The sequence below is a fragment of the Canis lupus genome, chromosome 21 (assembly GCF_048164855.1).
Source record: "Canis lupus baileyi chromosome 21, mCanLup2.hap1, whole genome shotgun sequence".
Taxonomy (NCBI): Eukaryota; Metazoa; Chordata; class Mammalia; order Carnivora; family Canidae; genus Canis; species Canis lupus.
In genome coordinates this window covers 16277906-16290558 of record NC_132858.1, presented here as the reverse complement: position 1 = coordinate 16290558, position 12653 = coordinate 16277906, and the positions used below count along the sequence as shown (strand labels likewise).

The 12653-nt window shown below is 36.0% G+C and overlaps 1 protein-coding gene across 5 annotated transcripts in view; it reads left to right on the top strand.

The window, feature by feature from the left end:
* LOC140612759 (olfactory receptor-like protein OLF2) overlaps positions 1 to 12653 on the top strand; it is a 46232-nt gene that overhangs the window by 13797 nt on the left and 19782 nt on the right. The window contains exons 5-7 of one of the 5 annotated variants that reach the window (XM_072790823.1): positions 245 to 354; positions 3693 to 3806; positions 8492 to 8625. Coding sequence is in view for 3 of the 5 variants with exons in the window: in XM_072790820.1 (XP_072646921.1) it covers positions 8548 to 8599 (52 nt within the window). In the remaining 2 variants the exon portion in view is untranslated. Of the gene's footprint in view, positions 1 to 244; positions 355 to 3692; positions 3807 to 5885; positions 5986 to 8491; positions 8626 to 12653 lie in introns of those variants that run through there. The other 4 variants (XM_072790820.1, XM_072790821.1, XM_072790822.1 and 1 more) reach the window with 4 other exon arrangements.

Below are 12653 nucleotides of genomic sequence, written 5' to 3'. Positions count from 1 at the left end.
TAATATAATATAATATAATATAATATAATATAATATAATATAACAATATAATATAATATAATGAAATAATAAAAAGAAATTTTGACATAGTTTATGAAAAATGGGCATTCGAACTAACATACACTTTAACTAAGCCATGATTGCTAGTGAGGGCTGCACACATTTTTTGAAGGAGAGAACAAGAAATTATTCTCATGCAGCTTTCCTTTTTTTTTTTTTTTTTCTGATTTTTATATTGCACCAGTCTTCTAGATAGCATCATTTACTGACTTCTGGCCACCCAGTATATGCAGACTGCAATACATGGCTTGTACCAGTTGCTGAGGATTTAGATTCTCCATTATTTCAAAATAGGTGAGTCAGGGAACCTGGGTGGCTCAGTGGTTGAGCTTCTGCCTTTGGCTCAGGGCATGATCCCGGGGTCCTGGGATGGAGTCCTGCATCAGGCTCCCTGCAGGGAGACAGCTTCTCCCTCTCACTTTATCTCTCCCTCTCTCTCTGTGTCTCTCATGAATAAATAAATAAAATCTTCAAACTCTTTTAAAAAATAGCCTAGGCAATAAATCCGTCATTGACAATATGTATTTAATGAGAAAGGAAACGCACACACTCTTGTCTAAATTCATTTTGGATGAGGGTTGTTATATGTAAAAGATTCCCTCTTCCCAAGGCTATTTATACATTCTTTCTTTAACAAAATAACAACTTGGATATAATGTTCCTCTGAAGAAAACATTTATAAAATTAAGAAACACAACTACCTATAAGAATGTAGTGATTATATTTTATAAAAACTACTTTTTAAAAGGTTATTTTATCAAAGAATTGTATATGACATATACATGTATCTTTAGAGCATATATAAAAGGTTTGAACATAGTGACTTTAAGTCACAAAGTGGTATGTGGCCTATTTTCTCTGGTGACCTCTAGAAGCTAAGAATGACATTTGGCTGATAACCAGCAAAGGGACAGGGTGTTCTGTTCTGCAACCTCAGAGAACTGAACTCTGCCAATAATCTAATTGAGCAAGGAAATGGAATCTGCACTAGAGCTTGTAGAAGGAAGTGCAGCACAGCCCACACTTTGATTTTTGTTCACTGAGATCCATGTAGGATCTATGACCTACGGTGCCATGAGATAATAAATGTGTATTATTATGACTCAATCTATTTGTGGCAATTTATTACAACAGAAATAGGAAACTAATACACAGATTCATGCAAAATGATGTCGGAGATGTTGTAGATGGGCTTAGAACATAGTGACCTCCATCTTCTATCTTATAACCAATTTAACTATACATTTGAGGATTTGAAATACCAACTTTCCAGCCCCCCTTCTAGCTAAATATGAGCAGATGACTCAATGCTGGATGACGGGATGAATGTAGATATGCTCTTTTACTTCCATTTTCTCTCATTCTTGGCAGATTGGAGAGGTCAAATTTAGAATCAAAAATCAGGAAGATGAGAGAAATGTAGCCCTCTGAGGTAAAAAGCCCTAGATTATTTACCCCATTCCCTAGAAAATTTGGCATGTGATGCAAATAAATGTTTCATTGTATACGACTGCATGCCATTCTAAAGGAGAAAATATCTACAATATAAATATTTCACAAAGTTTGGTGATGGATAGTACTTCTTAGGTAATTTTCGGCTGGTGTGAAAATCCTTTTGTGGTAAGAAATGTTTCTCAGGAAGGCAGGTCCTGGTATTTTTCTATGATCAAACACTTCAGGTGTTTAAGGATGCTTTTCTTCACTTTGCATGTATTTAACACACCTTCACCTGATATATGAACTTCTGAGGATATAGAAAGTTGTGAACACAAACACCTTTTAGTAGTATTTTACAAGAATTCAATATACTCCAAGTAGCAATGGGGAAGTAGCAAGAAAGTTCTAGGAATCATCCATTAATATTTTAAAACAAAGGGTTGTTTCTCTAGGCACAGCTCTTATAATGATATCATATGCCAGATATTTGATCATTTGCAAGTAGTTTCTTCACAAATATTTTTATATTTAAAAAAATATTTCACTCTCATCAGCTTTGCTGCCATTCCTGTATCATTTTGGCATTGAAAAACATTGTTAAAGGGTACCTGGGTCACTCAGTTGGTTAAGTGTCTGCTTTCTGCTCAGGTCATGATTCTGGGGTCCTAGAATGGATCCTCACCTTTGGTTCTCTACTCAGGGGGCAGCCAGCTTCTTCCTCTGCCTCTCCCCCCTGCAAGTGCATGCACTCTCTTTCAAATAAGTTAATAAAAATTTATTTTTTATTTCAATCTAACTTTCCTTTGAACATCCATACGACCATAACGATAAGTTCCTGTAACTAATATTTCGTCCTTAAGATAAAGTCTGCTAAGTAGTTACAAATGGTCTCACAAGGAATTATGATTCATCTTCTTGTCCCTTTGTAGCATTTGCTGATTCCCATGCTGTAAACATCCTTACTGTTCTTAGATTAAGGAATAGTATTAGAATCTATCACCAGTGCATCTACTTTATTAGGAGATATACTAAGGCGGTTCTCCAAACAAAGGAAAAGATATCAGAGGGAAATTATGAAAACATGTCTGTGCATTCATGTGTGTGTGTGTGTGTGTGTGTGTGCACAGAGTCAATTGAGTACACGTGAATTAATGAAATAAGTCCTTTGACATGTTACATTATCTACTTTAAGTAACATTGGATTTGATTTACTAATATTTTATTAAGGGCATTTTTGCATCTATTTCCATAAGTCAGACTATAATGTTTTCATTGTTCTCAGGTTCTTCTCAGCTTTGATTTTAAGCTTATTTGGGTTTCATACAAAAAGAATAACAGTATGCTATATTTGTCTATCCTCCTAACAATTTTGCATACTTTGAAACTGTTTCTTGCTAAAATATTTAGAGTTCACCAGACAAGCCCTTTGGGCTGCTACAATTTTTGTAAGAAAATTTTGCATAAAAAAACAGTAGAGACTTAAGTAGATAATATTTCCCTTCAAAATTATGAATGAATCCTCTTTGTAACTGTTAGGTTGAGGGGCTGAGTCCATCAAATTGTCAGTTGAGCTTGGTCTGGAATTTGCTGCAATTTAACTAGATTCATGTCCCCATTGGCTCTAAATATCTCTATTATTCATACATAGTGAGGTAATGAAGATTTTCTTGCTTTCGTACTCAGTCTAGTAAAGACACAGTTACTTGTTCATCCTTTGATGCTTTTGTGTAGATTTAAAATAGCTTTATTCATGATTTTCTTTTCAGTAAGATAGCTGGTCTGAATACCTTAGGCTTGGGATCCCTGGGTGGCTCAGCAGTTTAGCTCCTGCCTTCAGCCCACTGCAGGAATCCAGTCCTGCAGTGGGGTACCTGCATGAGGCCTGCTTCTCCCTCAGCCTGTGTCTCTGCCTCTCTCTCTCTTTCTCTCTCTTTGTGTCTCTCATGAATAAATAAATAAAATCTTTAAAAAAAAAAGAATACTATAGGCTGTCACAGTAACAAAAGTAGAGTCTCCTTGCAAGATATTTGTTCATTCAGAAAAACTAGCTTTTCCCATTGCTTTGACGGTTTCTGTGGGACATATTTATGGTTAAATTACCACTAATTTTGCTAATTTGATACTTGTTTTAAACCATGGGTTCAATTTTTAAAATATTTTTTAAGTTAAATTGTTTGTTTATTTATTTATTTTAGAAAGAGAGTGCACAAGCAGGATGAGGGGCAGAGAGAGAGAGACAAGCAGAGGCCTCCATGATGGGGTAGACCAATGCAGGGCTTGATTCCTGGACCATGAGATCACCGCCTAAGGTAAAGACAGAGGTTAACACACTGAGACACCCAGGTGCCCCAAACATGACTTTAATATTAAATCTATTGTATTTTATCCAGTTTGCCATAAAATTATTTCAACCTATAGAACTGTTGACACCACAGGGTGGGAAAGTGTAGAATCAGGATTTACTGTTTAATGATGCTTTATTGGGGCTGAAAATCAGAATGTCATGGGCAGAGAGAAGAGGTATATTTTACCCAAGTAACAGAAGTGTCTTTTAAAATAAAATAACAAAATCTGAAAAACACCCCTTCAGGATAAGAAATCCAATTCTGTCCAGCCTAACGAAATAATAATCACGCCAAACGTTATCTAAGAACACTGGAAGATTAGGTTTGGCTTCAGGACTGACTTACTCCTTAGGTGGTGACATAGTTGTCTCTGGTGCCATCCAGTGTGTAGAAGATGTAACAACTGTAGATTCTGGGGCAAAAGAAAGTGCTGAGTTTATTCCTTCCCAAGCATTCCCAGGGTGAAAGAGCCCTTGCTGGGAAAATCTGATTTCTTAAGAGTAGGTTCAAGGTGTGCATTCTAGATATTTGGGTGACAGAGCATATACTTCTCTGATGGCGTTCTGTACCACATTGGTTTCAGGTTCCAAGCAAAGATCCGAATATGAGCCCTCTGGTTCATCAACGTTCATTCATTCCCCGTTTTCTAATATTCAATGCACCATTCACTAAGTTAAATTAGTTCAGTAAGTTGCCCATCATAGATTTTTCAGTGTAAATTCTTTTCTTTAGATTCCAATTTCTCAGTGATTTCTCTCTTTTGTCATTTTTCGAATTAAATTTTTTAAACATATTTTTGCAATTATTTTAAAGTTCTTACTTGCCAACTCCAGTATAGGGCTCAATCTTCATTTGCTGTTAGCCTTTTTTCTCCTTGTCCGTTGCTCATAAATCTTGCCCACCCTCTCTGTAGTAATTTATTTTTTTATCACATACATTACAATGACAACAAAGAAAAATGTTCCAGATGGCTTCACCTACCAAAGAGGGTTAAATTATTCCTCTACTGAAGTTAAGGCTAATAATCTCAATTCAATCAGAAACTAATCTGAGTTGAATCTTCCTTACAGTTTTGGCAAGATTCAGTGTACCTCCAGGTCACCCCTATTTCTAGGGCATGGCAATCCAGGATATTCACTTAAGAACCCAGGCTTTCTTTGTCTCTTCAGCAAGAAGAGAATGAAAGAATCTCCTGTATTTCGGAGGTTTCTGGCTTACATCTTTAATCTCCCACCCAGACCAAATTTAGAATCTGGCAAATGCCATGCAGGGAAGAGCGCTAGCATTTGAGAACACACAAATTTCCAGTTTTGAATTATTCCTGTGTGTGCTATCACCAACAGTTCAGCAAGTTTTTGGGGGGTTTTGGTTTTTGTGGTTTTTTTTTTTTTTTTTGATTTTTTTTGCTTTTGCTGGTTTCTGATTTTGTTTGTTTGTTTGATCCAGCTAAAGTCTATTCCAGGGCCCAGACCCGTATTCTCAGGTTAGATTCTCAAGGAAATGTGGTTTCTGACTGTTAGGTCAAATCCCTCCAGGGTTGTACACATTTTTATTCTCAGAATCCAAATTCATAGCACTTTATATCCTAAGCACAAGAAATTAGGAGGAAGTCCACTTTGCTTTTCCAAAAGTTTTGGTGCTTTTTTGTCTACTACATGACAAAGCTTTGAATTTAGAAAATGTCTTGAAGAAAAAATCTACCATTTGTTTGAGGTTCCTTACATCCTCCGTTTTGCTATTCTAGCCCAATGTAACTGCCAAAAGTGCTAGACAAGTCCATATTCTCAGGGTCTTGCCCATACTCATACCTGATAAATTCCTACAGGGTCATCGGTAAGTTTTCAGCTCACCTCTACATAGGTATAACCTTTCTTGAGGTTCTCTAGTCCATAATGATGAGTCTACATATATGATGCAAAAGGTGATTTCTTCGCATATCACCAAAGTAAACAGTTGATAAGACAAAGGTGAGTTTACCGCTCACCTTCATAAGGGAGAAAATCACCTCACAGAGCTTTCACAGTTTCCATGGGGAAGGGGAATCAAGAATGAATTTATTAAGACTTGGAAGTTTGGTTTAAGGTAGGTCGTTCAAAGCAAGGATTTGATAGAATTAGCTGGAGGTCAAGAGACAATCCATCAGTTTTGTGGAAACAAAAAGAGGATTTTGTGGCAAGAGATCCAAAGAATTTGAGGAGCAAACTGTTGATGTTTTCCATTGAAGAGTCTATGGGTTGTATAAATTATTGTAACAGACAATCAAAATATTAGCCCGGGCAAACCCTCTTAGATAAATATAGTCATGATAATAAAAACAGAGGAAGAGCTAAGTAAACTTTTTTTAAGGTTTTATTTATTCATTCAGGAGAGACACAGAGAGAGATTCAGAGACATTGGCAGAGGAGAAGCAGGCTTCCTTGGGGAGCCTGACATGGGACTTAATCCCAGAATCCAGGATCACAACCTGAGCCAAAGGCAGATGCTCAACCACTGAGCCCACCCAGATGCCCCAATAGCTAAGTCATTTTAATGTAGATGTTAAGGTAGTTCTCTGTTTCAGATTAAGTATGATGGTAGACAGTTTCTGTTCCATATGTTATTTTTAATTTACCTTCCTCTCCCCCCCAAAAATTATCAATGAAACCAAAAGCTACTATGGTTGATCACATCCTACCTCAAATGAAAAGCTGTTTTCTTTTTAATTTTTATGAAAATAATGGAGAATATTGAGTTATGTAAATACTGTATCTCTTTCTCCTCACTTGATCTTAACCAAAAGGCCAAGAAGCGATTATCTCATTCTCCTCTCAATAATTCCTACATGAGAGAGATCTGATCAGTTGCTTACAAAGTCCTGTGTAATTCTGGTATCAGATAGTGTACAATTAGATGTAGCAAAGCAATATCACCTGTAGGGCCTTCTTTGCAAACTAAGATCTAAAATTAACAGCCAATAGTATTCTTGGTATATACCAGTAGATCTTATGTTAAAAAGTAAAATTTCAACTGTATCCATTTGTGAAACATCTGTGTTTTTCTAGAACACTCCAAAATGAGTATAATTAATTTATCGTTATAAGAAAGATTCCCTTTGCTCCACCTTGCCTTCTAGCTCTCCTGAATACTATGGTAGGGACATTTCAAATTATCACGAAAAATGTAAAATCCCAGGACTTATACCAAGATTCCAAATGTTTACTACAGAAGCATTGTTACTAGTGCATTTTACAACAGTCTTAAATACTTGGACCTCCACCTGTGGGTCAAATAGATCACTCAATTGGTATTAGGTTATTACTCTCCTCTTTGAAAGGTAGGAATAGGGAAAGGGAATGGGTATTTTTATCTTTTAATGGATGAAATTCTAAATAATTGCATTTTTAAAATGTAAATTTGTATGGAAAGTTTATATGAAATCATTTTTATTAAAATTATTTATTTTAAAACATTTCCTAATTTTTTTCATTACCATCATTATTATCACAGTAAAATTTTTTTTATTTTTGTTTTTTTACAATAAATTTTTTTAATTGTTAAAATCCATAACAGCCATGTATGCTAAAAGAACTTTCATTTTTGCTTAAATTATTAGCTTATAGTCCTTCAACCTAATCACTAAAGAAAATAATTTCAATACGGCTTGCATATAGATGAGAAGATACACTGCAAATAAAGTAGAAAAATAAATTCAATTGCAGTTCACTCTAATGGAGAATTTTTCAAAGATTAGAAAACCCACAATAAATTGAAGTTGTGAAACTCTTGCCCTTAGAAACAATTAAACTGAAGTTGGCTGGCCATTTTACAATCCTGAATTAGAAGTAGACCTTTACATTGGCTATAAGTTTTAGCAGGATTCCCTCTAAGATTCTTAAATATGAGTCATTAATAAACCCATGTTATGCTGTGAAAAAATTCGGAGTTCTGCTAATTACCACTAGCCTTTAAATACCGTTGTTGTAGTAAAACTGTCAGATAATGTGTATATAAGACTAATTAGGGCAGCCCAGGTGGCTCAGGAGTTTAGCGCCCCCTTCAGCCCAGGGCCTGATCATGGAGACCCGGGATCGAGTCCCACATCTGCCTCCCTGCATGGAGCCTGCTTCTCCCTCTGCCTGTGTCTCTGCCTCTCTCTCTCTCTCTGTGTGTCTCTCATGAATAAATAAATAAAATCTTTAAAAAAAAAGAGAGAGAGAGACTAATTAGCTGAGGAGAGCTTGTCCTTACTAACTGGGATGATTCTGCCATTTATGTTTTCTGGCAAAACATACTCATCTGTAAATCCTCCCATCTTCTCAGAAAGCACCTGCTGTTATCAGGTTTGAGGACACAAGAAAAAATGACCAATTTTCGGTACTGGTAATAATAATAATAATAATAATAATAATAATTAACAATTTTTGAGCTTCCATTAGGTTTTTGGGAAAAAATTAAATAGTGATCTATTTTCAAATATTTGAACTATTCCAAAGAATCTCTACTATAATGGGGTTCCTGCAGGATTCTAGGTGTCATTACAAACAACCATAATATTACTATAATGAAAATTGTCTATTCAAATTAATACTGAAATAATTTCTACTATAATTACAAACCCCTTTTTTAGAAAAGTAATTCACAATAACAATAATCTGTTAATTGTTCTCTAGGTGCCCCTTGGAAATGAGCATGTTTGGAATCCTTCATTTATTAGGTCCCCAAGGACATGAGAATGCATGTAAAGGCCTGTGGTTCTTCTGGTGAAATTATTCACACAGGTAATTGGAAAACAACTCCTTCCTTGGTAAGTGGCTTCTGTGGTTACTAGATTAGCTTTAATGGCACAGAAACAAGCTTTTGTGGATTTGAGAGCAAGAACCACCGAATTGTGTCTAAATGGTTCAGAAATCACACGCATCAGTTAGTATTATACCCACAGCATAATCTATCTTGGGTCATTCTTTTTTACATAGCTTCTACAGGGGTCTAAAATACTTCTGTTTTAAATAAGCTTTTTTCTTACAGATAAGAAAACTGAAGCATGACTAGCTGATAGTTTGAATTAATTTATTTTCTATAGGGATGCCTGAGTGACTCAGTGGTTGAGTGTCTGCCTTTGGCTCATGTAGTGTGATCCTGGAGTCTTGGGATCAAGTCCTGCATCAGGGTCCCCTCATGGAGCCTGCTTCTTTCTGTCTCTGCCTATGTCTCTGCCTCTTTCTCTGTGTCTCTCATGAATAAATAAATAAAATCTTTAAAAAATTATTTTCTATACTAAGATTATTTTGCTATAGCTTTGGGAAGAATTTAGAATTATAGTTTTTTTTAATTTTTCTTTAAATTTTAGTTAACAAAAAAAATAAATTTTAGTTAACATACAGTGCAATACTGGTTTCTGGATTAGAATTCAGTGATTCATCACTGACATACAACTCCCAGTGCTCATCACAAGTGCCCTCTGTAATACCCATCTCCTACTGAACCCATCTTTCCACACACCTCCCCGCTCCAGTACCCTCAGTTTCTATTCCACAATTAAGTCTCTTTTATTTTTTTTAATTAATTAATTTATTTATTTATGATAGTCACAGAGAGAGAGAGAGAGAGAGAGGCAGAGACACAGGCAGAGGGAGAAGCAGGCTCCATGCACCGGGAGCCTGACATGGGATTCGATCCCGGGTCTCCAGGATTGCGCCCTGGGCCAAAGGCAGGCACCAAATCGCTGCGCCACCCAGGGATCCCTAAGACTCTTTTATAATTTGCTTTCCTCTCTCACTCTCTTTTTTTCTTTTTCCCCTCTCACTCTCTTTTTTTTTCTCTTTCCCTCCTTCCCATATGTTCATGTTTTGTTTCTTAAATTCTACAAATAAGTGAAATACTATATTTGTCTTTCTCTGACATTTTTTGCTTAGCATAATATACTCTAGCTCTAAGTATGTCTTTGCAAATGGCAAGATTGCATTCTTTTGGATGGCTGAGTAATACTCCATCATATATATATATATATATATATATATATATATACACATATATATGCCTATATTATATATGAATATAATGAATATAACTTATTCATATTATATACATATATGAATGCCACTTCTTTATCCATTCATCAGTCATCAGTCAATAGACATTTGAGTGTTCTCCATAGTTCGGCTATTACTGATAATGCTGCTGTAATCATCAGGGTGCATGTACCCCTTCAAATCTGTATTTTGTATCCTTTGGGTAAATACCTACTAGTGCAATTGCTGGATTGTAGGGTAGTTCTATTTTTAACTCCATACTGTTTTCCAGTTTGCATTCCCACCAACAATTGAATCGTAATATTTTGATTTAATCTCTTTCATTGTTTTTTGAAGCAAGAATCTAAGATTCATTATCTTCTCTTACCTTGACCCACATGCCTCCCTCATCTCTCTAAATGGAAAAGGTGACCAATCAGAAGTTCTCATGAACACGTCCCCTGCTTTTCTATAAACATATAGGCATTTCTTCCCCCTTTCAGGACCTATCTGCAGCTCAGCCTGTCTCACCATAGCCACCCCTCCTTAAAATTCCAACCACCACATGGTCACTCTCATGAGCTTTGGCAGGGAACACACTTGGATTTGAATTACACCTATCAATGAGTAGTTGAATGATGTGGCATATTACTCATAATGTTTATATCTAAAATATTAAATTAATAATAAAAATGCAGCTTTAAGAGACCCAGTGTATCACAACTTTTTGAGGTCAGGAGCTTGGGTTTCAATCTCATTTCTTTCACATCTTACCTATCAAACTCTCTGTACCTTAGTTTCCTCATCTGAAAAAGAAAGAGGACAATGAGTGTAAGCCAAGAATTCTAATAAATGCCAAAGATAGAGAACTGATTAATCATTTTGGTTTAGTGTCTTGAGAGAATTTGTGGAGTCACCCTGAAATTCCTGTCAAAAATATACTCACAGCTGATGTTTGCTGGCATTTGTTTTCACACGTTACTATCACTTTTACTTTGTTATTGTGTGTGTGTGTGTCTGACAAATTCTATATAATGTGTTTAGAATATTGCATTGAATGTGATAACCATTATATAAGAGATAGCCATTAGTAATAAAGCCTTGCCACTTAGGGCTGCTCATAAGCTAAGGAAGGAAGAGAGCAGGGGAACAATTGAAATTAATACTTGCTGTTTACCTCCCATGTGTCAGTCTCTGTAAAATTTTGACCACAAAAAAGCATAGATACAGGGGATCCCTGGGTGGCACAGCAGTTTGGCGCCTGCCTTTGGCCCAGGGCGCGATCCTGGAGACCCGGGATAGAATCCCACGTCAGGATCCAGGTGCATGGAGCCTGCTTCTCTCTCTGCCTGTGTCTCTGCTCTCTCTCTCTCTCTCTCTCTCTCTCTGTGACTATCATAAATAAATAAAAATTTAAAAAAAAAGAAGCATAGTTACATAGATGGGTAGATGGATGGATGGATAGATAGGGACAGACAGACAGACAGATAAATTTTTCTAAACCATGCAGCAACCTTGTGAGATACTTGTCATTTTTACAGTACAGATGAAGATTTATATGTTAAATTGCACTAGGACGCATGGCTCACTTGTGGCCAAGATGAGACTCTAACCAAATTCTTATTAATTCTAGAGTAAAATCCTGTCTTTTTAGAATATTTTGATGACTTTGAAAACATACAAAAGAATAAATGAACCACTGAAAACATACAAAAGAATAAATGAACCACTGTCCCACTGTAGTCCATTGTAGTCCAACATCTCATTCACACTCCGAGGCAATAACATGACAGCATATTAATCCTTCTGGTTCCCTTAGGTTTCTCTGTGCCTGCCCCACAGGGTGTTTGAATGGTTAGCTGGCATAAACAAATGAAGTTCACATCACAATCACTGACAGGATATGCTTTACATAAATGAGAGAACAACCAAAAACATTTTGTTCCCTTGCTGGCAATATTAACAAGGCTCATTGAATACTTTACTTGTTTGCTTTAAATATTTCCAAGCATATCTTTTAAGATTAGGAGAAAAGTTTTTGCATTTCAAGCTTGAGTTCAATTTTTTTCCACTCCTGGAAAAATTCAGAGACCCCAGAAGCAAGCATTGGCAGAATTTTTAGACTCAACATCCTGAATTATACTAGCATGAAAGTAAATGGCAGCTAACTATTTTTGTTTGCACAGAACATATAATCAGTGAGGAGGCCAATAAAGTAATATTTTTTAATTAGAAGACAACTTATGACTAATTTTTTGCCCACTTTCCTCAATCAGCCAACTAATATTCATCAGGCACTCACTAGAAGCCAAGAATTTTAGTAAATGCCAAAGATGGAGAAATGATTAATTTAATCATTTTGGTTTAGTGTCTTGAGAGGATTTGTGGAGTCACCCTAAACTCCTTCCAATCAAAAAATATATTCACAGATGATGTTTCCTGGCATTTGTTTTCACTTCATCATTATCACTTATACTTTAAATTAAAAAATAACCAGAATGTTTCATTATACCACACCATCTGCTCTGCCAAGAGTACAGCATACCACTGTCTATTGAATCTGGACAGAAAGAGCAAACTCATCTCTAGCCATCATTCTAAGGCAGACTCTAAAGTCAATTTCTGTTTAATAATAGCTATATTCTTCTTCTCTTTATATCATCGTCAGTACATCCATTGATCCATCAATTCTTTAATCCTCTGAACCAGCTATTGTGAAATATTTAGGTACAAAAAAGTAAGCAAATTCAGATCCCTACATGCAGAAGCCAACTCTCCAATGGAAGACAGAGTCATTCAAACCAGTAAGATAAAACCATCAGCC